Here is a 21,449-nt window from a genome sequence, read left to right as displayed (position 1 = left end):
CCGCTGATCTCTAGTGACTGGATAGGCGGCATTCTCAGTGATGTCACCGCTGATCTCTAGTGACTGGATAGGCGGCATTCTCAGTGATGTCACCGCTGATCTCTAGTGACTGGATAGGCGGCATGCTCAGTGATGTCACCGCTGATCTCTAGTGACTGGATAGGCGGCATGCTCAGTGATGTCACCGCTGATCTCTAGTGACTGGATAGGCGGCATGCTCAGTGATGTCACCGCTGATCTCTAGTGACTGGATAGGCGGCATGCTCAGTGATGTCACCGCTGATCTCTAGTGACTGGATAGGCGGCATGCTCAGTGATGTCACCGCTGATCTCTAGTGACTGGATAGGCGGCATTCTCAGTGATGTCACCGCTGATCTCTAGTGACTGGATAGGCGGCATGCTCAGTGATGTCTCTACAATGGTATCTCAGGAACGGCTCTGACCTGCGTCGTACAGTAAAGGACATTCTTTTTCTGTTTGGACGCCAGGGCCCCGTTGGTTTGTGGTTCGCGGGGCGAGTTCAGCAGTGAGTGTGAAATGTCAGAACCACTGATTTCCCGCGAGTCTTCCACACGGCTCGGCACTGGGATGAGGGCAGCTCGACCTAATGACACACAATGAAGAGACCCTGGGACACCAGATCTTAAACCAACGTGGTAACTTTATTGATGGGCGAAGACTTTATACTCCTAGATATCACTAAACTGTGTACAATCAGGAACGTTAGAGGAGAGCGAGACAGCAAAATGAAGCAGACTGCCTGGAATCCCGAGCGGCTCCGACCTCCACTGTACACAGACGAGCATCAGCACTGGGGCGTCTCATCACGAGCATCGTCCTCTAGACGGACAAACCTCCCACATTCAGGGGGGTCACTTATTTATGCCTTTTAAAGCCTTCAGCTGCTGGAGAGGAGGGTGCTGGTGGCACATTTCCCAGCAAGGAAGGGGTTAAAAACGCTCTAATACTTCGGCTTACTCTTGCAAGGCACCCAGCAACTCTGAAAATAGCATTCCGCCATTATTATTATTTTTCCTAGTTTCAACTTTTTTTTTTATTGATTTATGCGAGAAACCCTAGAGAATCTGGCCGCTTGGTGCATATTTTTTACACATTTTTTTTTATTTTAATATTTTTTTTTACTGTTGATTTAGTGATCCGGAAAGCGAAGAGAGTGGCTTTTTGCTAGTAGTGAAGGCTTGCAGGAAGGGCCGTACTGTTCTCACATGTAGACTGAGTAATGCTGGTGCGTTGAGTCTTTGGCGAAGCGCGTGGGTGCCCAAGGGGCGACACAGCCACTTCTACCCGAGACACTAAAAAAAAAAAATTAATAAAAATCTATCCTGTGTATTAAGAACCGCCGCCTCGGCCCCCGGGTCCACATCGGTGCAGCAGTTTTTGCTATGGTTGAACGGCTGCAGCAGACTGAACCTACCCGCCCAGAGGTGGCCTTATCTCTTGATCCTTTTGCCTCCAGATGGGGGCGCTCCTAGCCACAAAAGGAGGAGATAACGGTAAAATATCTTGCTAAGCGGATGACAACAGAGTCTTATTCGCTAAGTTTTTTCCCCTTTGCAGGTAACAGGCTTGAAAAGGTTTGCATCCCAAAAAGGGGGATCAGCAATCCTGGCTACTTCTGACCCCGATCCACTGCATTGGCTTGTTGGGGTTGGTGGGGTCCCTAAAGCTAAGTGAAACTTGGTTATAAACTGATCCTCCTAGTCTAATCTAAAATCGGGAGGGGGGGGGGGGGGGGGGGGAGAAAAAAAATGTAGGGACAACGGGAGGAGCAAAAATGGGGCTCACCCAAGAAGGAAGAAAATAGTTGAAGATTAAAAGGAAGCGGAAAGTGGTGGTTTGTGTCCTATGAAGCAGGAATCTTGCGCATGAGAAGACACAGAGCGGGGGGGCGCGGTTCACAGCAGGTCTACGCGGCGGTAATACAGGAGGTAGGCCGTGCGCTCTACAGTCTGTTTCACCACCTGATACTGATTGATCACTTTCACAGTCTGGTCGTCGATGCGTAACCAGCCATTCAGACCGATCTGGAAGACGTCTGTAGTGTAGTGTCCACCCGTTGCGCTGTTACCATGGTGATAGACCACTGGCGAAGAGAAGACGAAAATTAATTAATGAAATAGGGGCAAATACCCTGCAGTTACACAGCTAAAGGGCTGGCGCCTGGTAGTCAGTGCATGCCACTTCGACAGTACACTTTACGTTTCAATTCCTCACCGTTTCCAGGATCTGAAATTAAACATTACATTCTTATATCCACCGCCCCACTCACGGATGATGGATTGTTACAATGTATCTGTGGAGAACACAGCAGCACAGGTTGCTCCTGCCCTGGACTCTTCCACTGATACACTGTAACGCAGCTGTGTGAGCAGGACTAGGTCAGGACGGGTTGTCTCTCTACAGCAAATGACAGATAATATCATAGAGAAAGTTAATACCGGGCACTTACTAATGTATTGTGATTCTCCATATTGCTTCCATTGCTGGCTAGATTCATTTTTCCTACATTATACACTGCTCGTTTTCACGGTTACGACCATCTTGCAATCCAGCCATGGTGGTCGTGCTCGCACACTATAGGAAAAAGAGCCGCTTCTGTGGCGGCCAGTACTTTGTGAGTGCGGACAGGCTGGTGCATTTTCCTATAGTGTGCAAGCACGACCACCACTGCTGGATTGCAGGGTGGTCGCGATCATGGAAACGAGCAGTGTCTAATGTGATGGAAAGGAAGAAATAATACATTTTATCAGTAAGTGCCTTGCATTAACTTTGTCTGCATGATAAATGCCATTTGCTGTGGTGAGACAACCGCCTTTAAAGGGACTGTCACCAGTTTCTGACCCCCACTTTTAAAAATATTGTTCTGTCCATGGAGCCCTTGTGATTACTATTGTGTTGTTATAAGCCAAATCTGCTGGCTCGTTTTGTTAAAAAAACGTTTTATCTAACCTGTCAGTCATATTGTTAAGGTGCCCAGGGCGTTGCTCATGGCCTGAAGATGCCGCCGTTGGTGCCCAGCTCCTCCTCTGCTCTCGTCAGCGCCGCCTGAAAATACTGAGATACGCCTCCGGCTCTCCCTCACTCCCCCCTCCTTCTTTTCTAAGATCCCGTGCGTGCGCACAGGCCTGTGCCTGATGCGCCCGTGCGGAATTTTCCGTTCAGCCTCATTGAGCGAAGTGCGCATGCGCGGGCACTTCGCTCAACCTCCCGATAACGCGAACACTGCCGCACGCGCAGGATCTTAGAAAAGAAGGAGGGGGGAGTGAGGGAGAGCCGGAGGCGTATCTCAGTATTTTCAGGCGGCGCTGACGAGAGCAGAGGAGGAGCTGGGCACCAACGGCGGCATCTTCAGGCCATGAGCAACGCCCTGGGCACCTTAACAATATGACTGACAGGTTAGATAAAACGTTTTTTTAACAAAACGAGCCAGCAGATTTAGCTTATAACAACACAATAGTAATCACAAGGGCTCCATGGACAGAACAATATTTTTAAAAGTGGGGGTCAGAAACTGGTGACAGAGTCCCTTTAAGTCACTGCACAACCCCTTTAACCTCTGAAAATAAACAAGGAACTGTAAGGGTTCATTCACACATCCGCAAAACACAGACACCGGCAATGTGCGTTCTGCATTTTGGGGGCCGGACATCGCTGGCACTCTCATAGAAAATGCCATTTGTGAACAAGAATAGGACATGTTCAATTTTTTGGAGCGGAACGGAAGTGCGGATCCGGACACCACATTCCGGCCCCATTGAAAATGAATGGGTCCGCACCTGCTCCGCAAAACTGCAGAAAGGATGCGGAGCCATTTTTCAGACGTGTGAATGGACCCATTTACAAAAGTTGTACACAAATTCTGCAAATTTTTGACTTTACAATTCCTCACCACTCAGCAAATGTCAGGAATAGCTCAGCAGGAAGAGGCGGCCCCTCGGTCCGACACATTTACAATAATTATGACCGATATCTAGATTTGTTTGTGGCGCATGAACAGTGCATGACAGGACAAAGACGTTTTCCTTAGAAAATTTAAGGGGCTTCCTCATGAACAGGACAGGAGATGGACCTCAACCAATGAGATGCCTAACTCGTGGAACCCCCACCAACCACGAGAACTGGGGTCACCTGTTCCTCAGCTGCAAGGAGTGGAAGTCGCACATATCCACTACGGCTCCACTCCAGCTCATTACACTGCATGGCTATCTTCCTCTGTACCACAAAGCTGAAAGATGCGTCGTATATGAAAAACCGCAGCACTCACTTGTCTTCAATTATGAAGGATTTATTCACCAACAAAAATGCGACGTTTCGACCGTCATGGGTCTTTCTGAAGGCTTGAGAAAGACCATGACAGTCGAAACGTCACATTTTTGTTGTTGAATAAATCCTGCATAATTGAAGACCAGCGAGTGCTGCGGTTTTTCATATACGACGTATCCAAGGGGGATCTTCAGACTGGCTCCCAACACGGCTGGCACCACAACCAGAAAGGTTTCATTTTTCCGTTGTGCCGCTATTAAAAAAATTTCTACAAAGCTGAAAGAAGCGCAAGCGGCGAACATGCACGATTGCCGCTAATCGGACCTCCATTCTCATAAGGTGGTTGTTCCAGTCAGACCCTCATCCATGGAGACCCTTACTCCTACCCTGTGTCCATGAGAATGTCAGGCACACTCCTCATGGATCCACAATGACCCCAGAACGGTTATAAGACCTGCAGATCTGACACGTCCTCACAAAGCTAATCCTGAACGATGGCGCATCTGACAGTGCCATGGAAAGAAGTACTTACCTGCAAAGAGCCTGTAGGTTTTTTGACCTTTAAAAATCTTACTTCTCATACCGGGAGAAAGCAATTCTGCAGAAGAAAAAGACAGAGTTACCGCTGACACTACAGTGCGAATATAAGAGGCGAGAAGCAGCCGCCCCGTGTCAGCCCCACATTTATAGACCTGCCCCAACAGGAGGAGGAGAAAAATACATTTTAATTTAATTTTACTCATGTAAATACAAGTTTTATTCTAAAGTCCAGGGTGCTGGATCCTTTGAGGTCTCATGATCCCAGATCCGGGGAATCATCCGTGCTGCCTTTTCCTTCACATAACGGGAAGTTGTGCAAAACTTTTTTCAGGCGAAAAATAAAACCGGGGAAGATTCTACCATACTGCAGACTGTTTGATGACCCCCTCCATTTCTGAGCTGATGCTTGTACCTGGCATCTCCCAGTCTTCTCTGTAGGTAGACCCCAGTATCACCAGAACCATTCCCATCACACCCCTCTCACCTTTGCTGATTTCCAGGTCCACAGGGTATTCAATATTCTTCGTCAGCTTCTGGCAGCCACCGGTCTTTTCGAACACGAATCGTTTGAGATGCAGCACGAGGACCGGCGGCAGCTCCTCCAAGGTCACTCTGCGGCTGACCTCAACCTGGAAGAGGAACAAGTGTGCATCAGCGAGGAACACAACACCCATCATCCTGCCACGTCCTGCCGGGATAAAGCTTTCACACATTATCCAAATGTCACTTGTAAAATCACTTGCCCCTGGGCTGAAATGGTTAAATGTTCAGGTCTTATGGCTCCTCCAGTATGTGCGCTCTGCTGAGTATGGTAATGCTCGGCTGAGGCCGCAGACGCTAGGAATGTGCAGCCCTGGAAGCAAGAGCAGCGATGGCTGCCAAGTCTTACTGCTACAATAACGCCGCGGTCGTCTGCGTATCACACCGCGACAATAAAACCTCAAGGCATCAGTCTGGGGCTGAAGAACCATCATCTCTCTACCAAATGTAGTAAATTCACATGACCGTACCCGCTCTTTCACCTGCAGCCCCAGAGCCGGGCATAGTTACGTAGTTAATACGGTTGAAAAAAGACCATACGTCCATTAAGTTCAACCGAGGGATCGGTGGGGACGCGAATCCCAAAGGGAGTCAGACTCAGATTTCTACACATTAAGGTTTTTTACTTTTAAGAATTTGTCTAAACCCTTTGGGAAACCGCCCCCTGTTCCTGCTGTGACCGCGTCCTGAGGACGTCTATTCCACAGATTCACCGTTCTTACAGTAAAGAAGCTTTGACGCTTCCGGAGACTGAGCTCCTTCCTCTCCGGTCGGAGGCGGCGCCCCCTTGTCTTCTGAGCGCATTTTACATGGAACAGTTTTCACCGTATTTTTTGTATGGCCCATTTATATATTTGTACAGGTTAATCATAATCAGGCATGACAGAAGCAGGATATAAAATCAGGCGAATTTCACATTAGCGGAAGCGTTCATACGGCGGGATTAACAGCCTGCCGGATCCATGCTGCCGCCAGAAGTCCACTCCAGCGCCATTCACTATAAGGCTACTTTCACACTCGCGTTTGGTGCGGATCAGTTATGGATCTGCACAGACAGATCCGTTCTGAATGGATGCAGACAGTTGTATTATCTGAACGGATCCGTTTGTATTATCTGTAACATAGCCATGGCGGATCCGTCTTGAACACTATTGAAAGTCAATGGAGGATGGATCCGTTTTCTACTGTGCCAGGTTGTGTCCTAGAAAACGGATCCGTCCCGATTGACTTACATTGTGTGCCAGGACGGCTCCGTTTCGTCAGACGGACACCAAAATGCTGCGGGCGGCCTCCAGAGCGGAATTGAGACTGATCGGAGGCGAACTGATGCATTCTGAGCGGATCCTTTTCCATTCAGAATGCATTAGGGCAAAACTGATCCGTTTTGGACCGTTGAGCCCTGAACGGATCTCACAAACGGAAAGCCAAAACGCCAGTGTGAACGTAGCCTAATAGGGGCGGGCCGGAGGTCTGGCCGCAGCACGACAAACATGCCGAGAGGCGGCTGGAATAAGGCCCCTTTCACACGAGCGAGTATTCCGCACGGGTGCAATGCGTGATGCGAACGGATTGCTCCCGCACGGAATCCAGACCCATTCATGTCAATGGGTCTGTGTACGTGAGCGTTGGTTTTCACGCATCACTTGTGCGTTGCGTGAAGATCGCAGCATGTTCTATATTCTGTGATTTTCACACAACGCTGGCCCCATAGAAGTGAATGGGGCTGCGTGAAAATCGCATCCGCACACAAGTGCGGATGCAATGCGTTTTTCACGGATGGTTGCTAAGAGATGTTGTTTGTAAACCTTCAGTTTATCACGTGCGTGCAAAACACATTAAATCGTATTCACCCGCGTGATAAAAACTGAACTCGATCGCAGACAAAACGGAATGAACTTGTTTGCGTAATCGCGCAGTTTTCACTGAACACATCCGGACCTAATCCGCTCACTCGTCTGCAAGGGGCCTAAAACTACGAAATGTCTAGCGGCAGCACGGATCCGGCAGGCTGTTCACGCTAATGTGAAAGTAGTCTCAGCTGGACAAACAGCTCCGTGGTCGGATTTACGTTCGCATGGTGGACTTTTCTGCCACAGAAAGCCAAGGATAACCCTCAGATTTCTGATGCAGGTTCGCACATCCAATGGGGCCAATCCACGTACGGCTAAACTGCAGCAGATGCCAGACTGTTTCCTGAACCGCGGCCGTAAGAATGGCAATAAGGACTCCCATTGGAATCAATGGGGCACGAATTTTACAGCGCAATATGCACCAGATCTGTGTGAAGAGACCCTTCGGTAAAGGCAATGTGTAGGTGAGGATGAAGGCTGAAATCCAGGACAGAAGATAGATCTGTGCTACCGAGTTGTTTGCATCTGTTTGAACCTTGAGGTATTATATTCCAATTCACTGACAGCAAGCAGAACACAAAGTGCGGAATAGATACAAAGTAATAGTGTTACAGGGGTTGTGGAGATTGGGCTGGTACCGCTTTTACCCTGCAGAGATGAGGGATGTACGAGTCTGTACTGAGGGCATCACGTGGGTAGTGATGTAAAGTATGTGCTAGCTGCTCGTTCAGTACCGGCCCGTTATCATTTGTTTTCAATGTGCCAGCCGGCGCGCGGCAGCGTAACACGTTACTAGCACACGGTGTGTGTTTATAGGACTCTGTGAGCAGTTAATAAGCGGCTAATCTGCTGCTCGTCCTCGTTAAGTCTCAGATCCTTCCTATGCACCTACAGATAGAGCCAAGGACGTCACTGGAGAGCGGGTGGGGGTGGCTGCGGCACCGCTGATCACTACAACGAAGGGGGGGCCTGTGGAGGTCTTCTGGATCTGGGAACATCTGAGCGGCACGGTCACATTAAGGGTTTCATTAAAGAAATTCTAGTACAATAAGTTCTGTGACTTTCCAATGAACTTTGAGTTACTGTTAGTCTCCATTTTCAGGATCTCTGCTTGCCTCCAGTAAATGGAAGCACTCCAGAAGCTGAAAATCTGTAGCAACCCAAGAGCGTGTTCACATGAAGTTTTCTGGGCACAGAAAGTGCGAGTAATCCCCCTATCCCACGGATTTCACTCTGAAAACCGCGCAGTACTTTACACAGCACGATTTACGGTTCCCACTTGCGGTTTTAAGAGATTGACAGCGACATGTTCATTCTTGGTACAGATTCCAAATCAACAACCAAGATTCCCACTGTGATGGGTAGGACCAAAAAAAAAATTTAATGGGTAAAAATCATGGTGATTCCATGTTTAGTTTTTTTCCAGCATAGAAACAAACTGTGTGAACTGATCCCAATACACCTCCCAGCTGAAAGCTGCTACAATGCCCAAAGCGGCGTTCTTCCAATTCCTTCAATTAAGACATGCATACCAAACGCAATTTCCAAGGAACATAGTAATTGCCGCCTCTCCTCCTGTGGTGAGACAATTACTAGACGCTATAGTTACCAAATATCCCAATTATATAAATACATTCTTGACGCCACTACCCCCTCAACCCCTTTAGTGGTAAAGGGGAAGTGGATGTTGGGACAATATCTCAAGACCAATGGAATGACATCCTGGCTTCAACTCCTAGTCTTCCTTTGAATGAGTCTCAGAGACCGTCTCCGCTGTACCTGCTACACAGAGTGTATAGAGCCCCTAAACGTCTATTCTATAGGCGGGCGACCGGACTCCACGTGCCCTGGATGTGGTGCAACGGACGCGACTCTGCTTCACATGGTATGGAACTGCCGAGAGCTGGGAAAATATTGGGAAGAGATACGGGAAATCATAGCTACAGCAACTCAGGTACGATTGCCCAATGTTGTTCCAAGCGAGGGTTCTAATCACTGGATAAGAGATAGGCCTCCCAACAAGCAGGAATACATAAATAGGATGAATACAATCTTACGTCTTGAAAGAGGGGTATATGTCAGAGGAAATGTCCAAACAACTTCTGGTCAATATGGCAGGGCTGTTTAGAATCTGGGAGTTTGGCGTCACTAGCACTGACTACGGGCTGCATGAGAGGACAACTGTCCTTAATGGGACCTTTATCTTAAAGGGAAACCTGTCACCATGATTTTGCGCATAGAGCTGGGGACATGGGCTGCTAGATGGCCGCTAGCACATCCGCAGTACCCAGTCCCCATAGCTCTGTGTGCTTTTATTGTGTTAAAAAAACGTTTTGATTGATATGCAAATGACCTGATACGAGTCCTGTATCCGGAGATGAGTCCAGCGGAAAGGAGCCCAGCACCACCACGCGTCCTCCGAATCTCCTCCTTGCTGGCTGACGTCACAGAGCTGGAGCGCCGAAATCTCGCGATGTGCGAGCTAGCGCATGCGTAGTTCGTTCCCTGTGCTGATGCCAATACAGGGAATGAACATGATGCCGACACTGCGCATGCGCTAGCTCGCTCATCGTGAGATTTCGGCGCTCCAGCTCTGTGACGTCAGCCAGCAAGGAGGAGATTCGGAGGACGCGGGGCGGTGCTGGGCTCCTTTCCGCTGGACTCCTCTCCGGATACAGGACTCATATCAGGTCATTTGCATATCAATCAAAACGTTTTTTTAACACAATAAAAGCGCACAGAGCTATGGGACCTGGGTACTGCGGATGTGCTAGCGGCCATCTAGCAGCCCATGTCCCCAGCTCTATGCGCAAAATCATGGTGACAGGTTCCCTTTAAGTTTACGCTACATATTAATGAGGATCGTCTGCTCAATGTTCTGTTAACTTAGGTGGTTATGACCTCCTTTGTGAGATGTTTAAATAAATTACAGTGAAGATGGGGCGGTGTAGTCATCTCTCTGCAAGAGAATATTAGGGAGGGGAGTTGGGTGATAGTTAAATTTGTTATTTTACTAAATGTTTGTATTGCTCTGAATTGTCATTGCATTAGATTTTTGTTCATGTAAATGACTGGCAGGATCCTGATCATTGTGTACTTTATTTAAAATCAATTAAAAACATTTATTTTTTTGTCAAAATAGGAAAGCTGCTACAATGTATCCAGTGTAGACAATCCTCCGGGGCTGCTGCTCAGTCCGGCCTGGATACAACTGTAACAATGTATCAGCTCCGGATCAGTTTACAGTTTGATGACCAGACGCCAACTACGGTCAGGTGACTGCCACTAATCTACAATGTCTGATAAGGCCACTTTCACACTTGCGGCAGGACGGATCCGACAGGCTGTTCACCCTGTCGGATCCGTCCTTCTATTTCGCCTTGCCGCCGCTCCGTCCCCGTTGACTATAATGGGGACGGGGGCGGAGCTCCGGCGCAGCATGGCAGTGCACGGCGAAAGGCCGTCAGACTGTCCTGCATGTCCGACTTTTTAGTCCGGGGGCCTCTTACCGCGAACTGCGCCCCGTCCGCATTATAGTCAATGGGGACGCAGCGGCGGTCCAGCGAAATAGCGGAAGGACGGATCTGACAGGGTGAACAGCCTGTCGGATCCGTCCTGCATTTACCGATATTTTCTGAAAAAGGATTTTTCTGTACATGGGCGACACTGCAGCTGTTGTAAAACTTTTTTCCCATAATGCCTTGACAGCTGCAGGATCTAAGAGCATGATGGGAGTTGTAGCTTTGCCCCCACAGAGCGTTGCTGCGCAGCATAGCCGGGGCAGTGATCTGTTGGATGTTTTCTCAGTCAGGGGTTTACAGCAGAGCCATTAGATGCCATAAGGTGAGGCATTTACTTTCCGGCCAATACAGAAATGTAAATGACAGCTATCTCCTCGCACAATGCAAACCTGTGAGACACAAACGCCCCAAAGTACCGGCTCCCTACACCTCAGACCTGCACCACTTGGAAAATTCCCCTTGTCTAAATGTCAGGAGAGCGGCTTCAGCGCGGCCACGCTCAGCCTCCAGCTAATTATCATGCATGAATTTTATTTCCAGCCCAGACATCAAAATAAAAACCAGACGGAGCCACCAGAACGTAAACTGAACGCCCATTTCTCCTAAACCCCTAATTGAACAGTGGTCGCTCTGTGAAGACCAGAAATGACGGGTTACCCACCAAAAACTTACAAGCTAAAAATCACAAGTCACTTGGCGATGAGCGTTACTCCCACATCAGCAGCGACCTTCACACAGCTGGGAAACCTAGACCGCGGCGGAGCTTGGAGAGCGGCTTAACCCCTGCCAGGCGCTCCTGCATTTAGGTATACCTAGAGCGACGCACATGTGGCCTCCTGACTGTATAATGAATGAGCTCTGCGGTGTATTGTTTGCCGTCAGGGAATGGGAGCATTCTCGTTAATACTGCGGCTACACAGCGACATCGCAGCGAATGATCGTCAATGGTGTCTGCAAGCGGCAAACACTTGACTTCTGGTTGCAGATCACACGCGACTCATCATGGATCGCAATGCGACTTTTATAGACAAATCACAGGCCTACAATAGAGGCACGACGGCTGCCGACAAGTCCCGCGAATAAGTCACCGCGTGGCCCCAGCCTTACAGCCAGAGGTGGAGAATCTCACAGCTGTGGTTTGTTACAATGGTATCAGACAATCATCTGAGAGGTGAACAGCCTGGACTCCAGACTGATACACTGTAACAAACCGGTCAGCTGTTAAGTCTATTTTGCAGACAGGTAGGTGAGCAAGGGAACTGATTGTTCTATTAAAGGGGTTGGCCAATTGCTACCAATTTTTCCCTCAGTGCTCCTAAAGTGTATAACGTGTCATTAGCAGCTGCACAGAGCAGTTCCTCTGACCTCACTGCAGGTTACACTGCCCCTGGCTGTCAAACCATTGCCCATGTAAACAGCGCCAAGCTGATGCCACCCTGTCAATGGTAACCAAGATGGTGGCAGTCCCTCACATGAACATAGGTGAAGCAGTCCAGACCCAGCGCAGAAAAGAATACAGCCAGTGACAGCCGGGTAAGTGGTCACATGAGTAAATGTCACAGCTGCCATCTTGGTTACAATGGCTGGGGGTGGCACGGTTTACATGGGTCATGGACCTGCAGCCAGCGATGAGGTGAGAGACACGACTCTAAACAGCTGCTGATGACACTTTACCACGTAGGAAGAATTAAGAACTGGCTGACCCCTTTAAATCTGACAAAACAGAAATCAAGACCAGCAAAGCGAGTCACAAGTAAATCCAAGGAAAAAACGTTGCGAGCAGATGCGTAAAGTGCTGAGGAACTGAAAGAGCAGAAAGGTCACTGTAGTGACAGAAGGCTGGACAACCTCCGCCATGTCTATACTCCATTCACATGCAGAGCTGCAGTCAACTCCTCGAGCTGCCCAATAACTGCTGAAATCCGGGGAATTGAGAACAGGAACCCAGTGACTGCAGCTCTAGATGTGACTGGAGTAACAGGATCATTACAATGTAAATAATTTAGGGTCCATTCAAACGGGTCCGCATCGTAGCGCAGTGTAGACCCCTTTATTTCAATGGGGCCACAAAAGATACGGACAGCACCACCATGTGCTGTCTGCTTCCACACTTCCGTTCCGCAAAAAAAAAAAAAAAAAAAAAAAAAAAGCGCATGTCCTATTCTTGTCTATTTCTATCATAGTGCCGGCCACGTGCCGTCAGTGAAATGCGGTACGCACATGGCCGGTCTCCGTGTTTCGCGGATCTGGAACTTGCGGACGTGTGAATGGACCCTCAGATGTAGATTATATCAACGACTTTCCAACTTAACCCATAAAAACGAGATTTTTGTGAACTCACCTGTAAAATCTCTTTCTCGCGTAGTTCATTGGGGGACACAGACCGTGGGTATAGCTGCTTGCTGCCACTAGGAGGCGACACTAGGCTAAGAAGTGATAACTCCTCCCCCGCAGGCTATACCCCCTCCAGCCTGGAGAGAGCATATCAGTTTGTGCCCAAGCAATAGGAGTAGGAGAAAAAAATCAATAATGAAAATACAGTACACAACCCACAACTGACAAACATCAGTCGGAATGCACCAGAACTGAGGACCATACTGGCCCACAAACCGCCAATATGTGCGGCAAACCGAAACTGGGTGGGAGCTGTGTCCCCCAATGAACTACGCGAGAAAGAGATTTTACAGGTGAGTTCACAAAAATCTCGTTTTCTCGCTAGTATCATTGGGGGACACAGACCGTGGGACGTCCTAAAGCAGTCCACGGGGAGGGAAAAAAATCACACGCCCCTGGAGAAAAAACGCCCTCGAGGATGCGGCATCCGCTGCCGCCTGCAAGATCTTGCTGCCTGGAGCAGCAACAGATGATGGCTAGGAAAGACCCCCGAACACTCGGAGAACTTGCCGGAAGACCAAGACGCTGCCCTCTAGAAGCGATGTCTGGAGTAGATGAACCCGAGAAATGACGACCGCTGGACGGCCAGGCCATCACTCCGCTAGGAAGCAACCGACAGGCAGACATCCCAGGAAAAAAAGCATCCCGTTGGAAGACGCCAGCTATGACAAGGACCTCCAAGAAAATCAGGCAGAAAACCCATACAGCGGAACGCGCCAACGCGCCAGATATGGACCAGCAAATCTCCGAGGCCAAAATAGATGGCTGATGGAGAGCCCGCCCTTAAAATACGAGGGAGAAAGAAGAGAAAAACCATGTCCGAGAAGACTCGAAAAGCGGTGACCTTCCGCCAGAAAGAAAATTCTGGCGGAGCACTGCCTGATGCCAATGACAAAGGACAAATGGACGTACAAAAAGAAGAAGAAGAAGTCCCAGAGGGGGGGCTTGTTTGTTCCTGAAACGCCCCCAGCGATATACCGATCGTCGGGGCGAAGTCGGTTGTAGACCACAACTGTGGGAGCGGAACCAAAATCCAGGTTCGCAGGATCCTCCTCTGGTTAAAAGAAACCGGTAATGGAGAAAAACCCATAATTGACATATATTGACTTCCGGGCAGAGACCAAGATAAGAGAATACTCTCCGTGGAAAAAAATAGATCCCGGATTCCATAGTTATACAACCCATTGCCACCGGTCGAGGAGACCGAAGGGAAAAGGTGGTCAGCAGTCCAGCTAGAGGAAGGACAGGAAAGAAAAATAGGGGTGTTCCGTTCAAGGAACGAAATCCCTACCAGTGGTGACAAGGTGAGACAGTCACCCGCTCAGCCTGGCTTGGGGGGACCGTAGTCCACCCCCGGAAGGAGCAGTGAAAGGAATGACCACCATCGCTTGATGTGACACAGAAGTAACCATAACTGAAGGAAGGAATCACTGTAGTGGTAGACGAGTGCCACAGGGACCAAGTAAACATATCTGACGGACAGTATCACCGTAGTGGTAGACGAGTGCCACAGGGACTAAGCTACCCAGTCGAGCGCGCCCAAGTAAGGTGCTGATAGCTATGGCACTGACGCCAATGCAAAACCCGAGTTGACGACACAAGAACAAAAGTCGTCAGAGCAACGGACAGTTAACAGTAATGAAGACCAATGAGAGGTCAGGGCAAGCCCATTGCCATCAGGGACTGACACTGTACAGATCTCTTGGTAATGAAATACACCCTTGAGGAGGAGCCCATACAAAGGAAGCTGCCAGAGTAACGCAAAGGCCACACTCCAGTTGAGGAGGATGCCACACCGTACAGGATACCAATCCCAGAGTCGGAAGAAACCGCCGTCTGACGAAGGAACTGTGCAATAGGAATGTTCAGTAGGAACCCTAGCATGTAGTGGAGATGCAAATACCCTTTGTACAGTAATAGCTACCGCCTGCTCCTCCCAGCGTAAAACTGAGGGAGAGGCCTAAGGACACCCAGAAGTAGCATGGAACCAAGCTAACTCAGTCAACCAGAGCCATTCTGAGGCATTCCATCTAAAAAGGGGGCAAAACCAGAGCAACCGCCGAAGCAGTGTCAGGGTAGAACCCCTATCTGAGGGGGATGACCCTCTGCCATGAGTTCGATCTCCGGCCCTTGTGAGAACTACCCTTGCTTTTTTTTTTTTTTTTTTTTTTTTGTTTTTGTTTTTGTTTTTGTTAGAAGTGGGATCTGAACCCACACCTCCATTTGGAGACCCGAACACCCATACACGGAAGAGATTAACTCTTGAGTCTGGCACATTAGACCACTCGGCCATCCTGACTTAGAGAACACGCTGTAGTAGTCAATGCAGAATGCCAGCAAAACACCCTCACCTAATGAGGAAGAGTGGTGGCCCAGAATACAGAGTCAGTGCAACCTTGGGCTCGCTGGGTCGTAATCCCAACATTTGTATAATGGCGTGCACCCACACGCTGTAGAGGACCAAGTTCTGACCGACCTGAACGGTGGAGGCCCATAGGGATGGGAATCTAGGGCACCTGAAGAGCTGCTGAGCGACTCCCTTAAGAGAACAAGGAACGACCTATCTGCGCCAACCACCAGTACCAGAAGAGACGGGAGGATACAGTATGGGAGCAGTCCCAGTATCCATATACCTCTAGATGAAGAGTACCAGGCACCAATGGCAACGACTGTTGCTGCGGCCCACCCGTGAAGGAAGCCACGGCATCTAGTGCGGAGGCTTAGTTGAATTAAAGCATGCATAGATGCTCAGAGATTTCCCGTAAGATGTAGAAGGGGGTAATGCCACGACTGTTGACTAGTATTCAGTGGTAGCGCAACCCTCCGTCAAGGAAGGAAGGTAGGGAGATAAACAGAACCGCATCCAACGGTAGTGTAACAACCCCCTCCCTGGAGGGGGTAACGCGTACTGTAAGCACTACCCTCAATGGAAGTGCAACCACTCCACCTATGAAGGGGAGAAAAATATATAGGGAGTACTGTATCCTGAGGTTAGCGCCAGTACCTAACCTATGGCAGGGGGTAATGCACCCAGTAGGAATTGACCCCTATGGCAGAGAATTACACCCCTATCGAAGAGGATAATGCATACGAATAGTCCCGTTCCCGGTGGGTAAAGAATTCCTCCACCTAAGCAAGGTGGTAATACTTACAGCAAACATTGCCACCCGCGATAAAGCCATAACGCCTCCTATAAGAGAGGCTAATGCATAACGCCAGTACTGTACCCAGTGGAACAGCAATCCGTCAACAACCGAAAGGGGAGACGCAAATGGCTGGCACTGACCAGTGCAAGTGCCGTCAGTCCACCTGTGGAAGGAGGGAATACAAAGGGTAAGTACTGTATCCAGTAGCAAAGCAATTGCCGCCTAAGGAAGGGGCAATGCAGACAATCAGTACTGCCGGTAGCATGGATGCAGTCTAGAAGGTTCATATCAGAGTCCGCAGAACTGTTCCCTGTTCCCTCAGAACCAACCCCTGTCAGAAGGGAGGGTTCTGAATATCACCCTAATGAGGAAGGATGGAGGTGCGGAGGAGACCGAGGAGGAATGTCCTGCTCGTGCGCAGCTCTACCTCTTAGCATCCAGCCATGGAAGTTGCAGGCTGTGACAGCGGTGATATAACCATCAAAACACCCAGGAGGTGGAATCGGCATCCCTACCTGACCGCTCACAGGATTGTGTGGGCGGTACTCAATCGACCCACAATCCAGGAGGGTGGATTGGGAACTGCCAGAGGTCCTCCATTGGATTGCGCATGTGGATTAACAACCAAATGACCCAAGAGGGTGGATTGGGAATCCAGCAGCTGTGTTCCCCTGGCTTGTGCAGGTGGAGCATTATCAACCAAACGGCCCCGTAGTGCGGATTGGGAATCCTGCATCTGTGTTCCCCCCGGATCCGTGCAGGTGGAGCATTATCAACCAAACGGCCCCGTAGGGCGGATTGGGAATCCTGCATCTGTGTTCCCCCCGGATCCGTGCAGGTGGAGCATTATCAACCAAACGGCCCCTTAGGGCGGATTGGGAATCCTTCAGATGTGCTCCCCCGGATCCGTGCATGTGGAGTATTATCAACCAACGGCCTCAGCGGGCGGATTGGGAATCCTCAGATGTGCTCCCCTGGATTTGTGCAGGTGGAGCATTAATCAACCAAACGACCCCGTAGGGCGGATTGGGAATCCTTCAGATGCGCTCCCCTGTATTTTTGTAGGTGGAGTATTATCAACCAAACGGCCCCAGCGGCCGGTTTGGGAATCCTCCAGATGTGCTCCCCTGTATGTGTGCAGGTGGAGTAATATCAACCAAACAGCCCACGGGCGGATTGGGAATCCTGCAGATGTGCTCCCCTGCATTTGTGCAGGTGGAGCATTATCAACCAAACGGCCTCAGCGGGCGGATTGGGAATCCTTCAGATGTGCTCCCCTGTATTTGTGCAGGTGGAGCATTATCAACCAAACGGCCCGTATGGCGGATTGGGAATCCCTCAGATGTGCTCCCCTGGATTTCACCTGTGGTGGCCTATACACCGGACGACCCAGAAGGTGGTCTGGGAATTCTTCATGTGTGCATTCTCAACTAAACAGCCCCGGAGGGCGGAATGGGAAACTGTGAGCAATCCTGCCCTGTCCAGATAGGACATGGGCCCAGCCCCATACCCCACCGCCAGGGTGGACATGCCGGCAGGAAGGGGTTAGGGTTAACTTCCTAATCTAAGGTAATTGGCATGCAGAAAGGGGACACTCAGATAATGCAGTGCCGGCTGCAAACAAACGACTTGCCACAAAGGGTTAACCCAGCTCAGAGGACCAGATGCGGAGCTCAGCGGGGCACCTGGGGGAGGAGCGACAGCTAGTCGGGGAGAATCCGCGCCAAAAGGACGAACCCGCCCCCTCCATAACTGGAATGAAAGTTGCGGCCTAGTAGGCCGCAAAAGCCGGGACATAAAGTTCGGCGCACAGCCGACCGGGCGGTACTGCCAGCCGGTTACCACAGCGGGGCCTGAAGAGCAACCGCCGATGTCTGCCCACTGATTTGGAGGGGGAGTGTCCACTCTCGCTGCGGGAACCCATCCCGTGCCGCTAAAACAACTGCACGGGCTGAATCCCGGTAGGCCCGAAGTGGAGCCAGGGGCTAAATTTTTGGCGCCGGCCAAACGAATAGCCGGCCGGGAGTGGAGTGACCGGAGCGGCGCTCTGTAAGTGCCCTGGCTGAACATCAGCCGCGGGAGCTCACCCCGCAGGCCGTCCTACATTGGGCCTGAGGTAATGTGGGGCCCTCACCATGAATGGCCCACCTGAGGAAAAAGGTCCTCCATCTTATGATGAGGTGACCGGGGGGGAAGGGAGAAGGGGGAGGGGAAGGGCCGAGGTACTTACCCAATACGGACTACTCACCCCATCTTCATCCTCTTCTCTTCACCCTTTCTCAGAGTACCAGCAGGGTCACCTCTTCAGCCGCTGGCACACGAAGTGGCAGGAGACTGGAATGGCGGAGGGTCTCGCCGGATTCAGGTGACCCCCTTGGCTGGCGGGAAGCAGGGGAGCTGGGCTGCCCTGGTCCACTTTCGTTTCTTGGGGAGGGCGAGCGGTGAGGGATTCCGACACCGGCCTTGCTCCCGGGGTAGACAGAGTGGCTAGGCGACTCTGTTTCCCCAACCTAAAAGAGGAAAAAAATAAAATAATAAAGGTAAGCCGCCCTGCAAAAGCAGGGAGGTCTGCCTCCTACGACACTAAGCTAAAAACTGATATGCTCTCTCCAGGCTGGAGGGGGTATAGCCTGCGGGGGAGGAGTTATCACTTCTTAGCCTAGTGTCGCCTCCTAGTGGCAGCAAGCAGCTATACCCACGGTCTGTGTCCCCCAATGATACTAGCGAGAAATAACGTTTCCCCACGTTTTATATGTCCACTCGGGAAGGACTACAAGACCCGAGGCCGGACGCAGCGCTGCGCGAGGCTTGGAAGCAGTCAGAGGTAAGAAGTCTTTGGTGGATCAGATGCAGTAACTGCTGCCGATGGCCCAGGATCGGGGACTCACCTCCTGCTTGGTTTTGGTGGTGTAACCCTGGACAGATTCTCTGGCCACGAGACTTTCCAGTGCGTCTTGGACGGTGCGGATCTTATCAGACTGAATGTCCAGTTGTAGGGTGAAAAACGGCTGCAAGGTGGCCGACTCCTTGGAACTTTGCTGGTAAACGACAGATCTGCAAAAGAAAGTGTAAATGGTAAATTACGCAGTAAGTGCACGACAACTGCTCGGGTCCAATGTAGGGCAGCTGAGGCACGGCGGTGTAGAGGGCGAGGGGCGACACAGTAATATAGGTTCCTTTAAGGTACATTCAAGACTCTAGAGAAGCTGAGCACTTTTTAAAGGGACACTCTACAGTAACATGGCGCACAGATGTCTGCACCCCATGACCCTTTTACTGAAGCACTCTTTCATCTGGTTGAAAAATCCTTTGGCAAATTATAAAACTCAAAGTTACAATCTGTCCTACCAAAACCCCGAGAGCCGACAGAAGGCGGCCCATTAATGACGGTCGGGGGAACAGGGTGTCCATAATAACCACATGGCAGAGTGCAAGCACTTGTGGTGAGGGAAAGTGTGTAACGTTACATCCTCGCACCACACCCATCCTCCGCAGACAACAGATGGCACAGCGGATCCTGCAGATTGTGCAGTCTGAACCCCAGAGCCTGCGCAGAGAACCGGCCCGACAGAACAGAGACTCCCAGGACACTGACCGGGCCAAGCCGAGAGCGAGGACACCCTGATCTCTAGTGATGGATAGGCGGCATTCTCAGTGATGTCACCGCTGATCTCTAGTGAATGGATAGGCGGCATTCTCAGTGATGTCACCGCTGATCTCTAGTGATGGATAGGCGGCATTCTCAGCGATGTCACCGCTGATCTCTAATGATGGATAGGCGGCATTCTCAGTGATGTCACCGCTGATCTCTAGTAAATAGATAGGCGGCATTCTCAGTGATGTCACCGCTGATCTCTAGTGATGGATAGGCGGCATTCTCAGCGATGTCACCGCTGATCTCTAGTGAATGGATAGGCGGCATTCTCAGTGATGTCACCGCTGATCTCTAGTGAATGGATAGGCGGCATTCTCAGTGATGTCACCGCTGATCTCTAGTGAATGGATAGGCGGCATTCTCAGTGATGTCACCGCTGATCTCTAGTGACTGGGAGCTGAGCTGCTGTAACCCAATACGGCTACTAAACAGTGGACTGCGCTCTCTGCTACTTAGTTGATGTGGCCCCTGCTGGTGTCGGGCCCACACTGAGCTTATATGGATGACCCCTATCCGAAGGACAGGGTATCAGTATTAAGGCCCTGGATACCCCTTTAACGAGTCCACCGCCATGCCTTCTGCAGTAAGCCCTTCCCTGTGAGCCCTTCCCACCAACTTCTATTCTTAAGTCAAGCACCAAACTATGGCCAGTACTGGAGGAAGCTCCCATCCCAGCTGTTTAACCCTTTGACTACATTTTACGTATAAGTGTTAAAATAGTAATCTCTTAAGGGCACGGCAATTTTAATATATATATATTTTTTTTTAAAAGCCTTAGAAGGGCTTGTCATTTCCTTTGCAATATATGCTGCAGTTCTTCTGTACCACAATGTTTAGGGATGTTAACTGGGAACCTTCCAAGGCACCACCCCCCTTGTCTAAGGGCTCAGATGCCACAGTCTCTATTGACTGTGGCACCTGACGAGTTAAAGGGAGTGAGCTGGCATCCGCCAGTGATGGTGCAGACACAGCTCCTGAGCCCCCTTCACTGTGAATAACGTTACGTTGCTTTGCTATAACTAGGTACTTGAAGCGACGTAATGGTACGGCACAGGGTGGGAAGGGGTCAATGGGACTACATACATAACAGAGCCTACAGGAACCCCCACCTCATGTGTCCTCCGAAGATGTCCGTAATAGGAGTCTGCACAAAGTCTGCCTGCCGAGTGATGGACGACTTGTTTCTGGGTCCCACCTGCTCCCACTCCTCGTCGCTCCCTTCCGCTTGGTCTCCATGCTGGTATGTGTCGCCTTCGTCATTTGCTGGCTGAGTATCAGGTCCATTTGAGATTTCTTTATGGGGAGACAGAAAAAGATTAAGGTTAGATGAATCTTTAAAGCAGCGCTGTACAACAGCGCCCAGCATGCCTTGTCAATCGGAAGCTGTCAGGGCATGCTGGGAGTAGTAGTCTCTCAATAGCAGGAGTCACAAGTTGCACACCACTGTTTTGAAAGGCGTCTGGGGCGATTAATACATTCCGCACCTCAAAGACAAAGGGTATTACAGTGACGCTGCCT

At 50.2% G+C, this 21,449-nt stretch overlaps 1 protein-coding gene across 4 annotated transcripts in view; it reads right to left on the bottom strand.

Moving 5' to 3' along the window:
• Positions 1-642: 642 nt before the first annotated feature.
• The window catches only part of USP10 (ubiquitin specific peptidase 10), a 47,686-nt gene continuing 26,879 nt past the window's right edge, over positions 643-21,449 (bottom strand). For all 4 annotated transcript variants that reach the window (XM_044269491.1, XM_044269493.1, XM_044269492.1 and 1 more), the window contains 5 exons: positions 21,041-21,224; positions 19,165-19,330; positions 5,310-5,454; positions 4,818-4,883; positions 643-2,105 (listed from right to left, as the gene is read on the bottom strand). In XM_044269491.1, coding sequence (XP_044125426.1) covers positions 1,918-2,105; positions 4,818-4,883; positions 5,310-5,454; positions 19,165-19,330; positions 21,041-21,224 — 749 coding nt within the window. In that variant the 3' untranslated portion in view covers positions 643-1,917. The remainder of the gene's footprint in view (positions 2,106-4,817; positions 4,884-5,309; positions 5,455-19,164; positions 19,331-21,040; positions 21,225-21,449) is intronic.

Source organism: Bufo gargarizans, chromosome 10 (genome assembly GCF_014858855.1).
Source record: "Bufo gargarizans isolate SCDJY-AF-19 chromosome 10, ASM1485885v1, whole genome shotgun sequence".
NCBI classification, from domain to species: domain Eukaryota; kingdom Metazoa; phylum Chordata; class Amphibia; order Anura; family Bufonidae; genus Bufo; species Bufo gargarizans.
The sequence above is the reverse complement of the archived record's forward strand: the minus strand, read 5'-3'. Positions and strand labels throughout refer to the sequence as shown.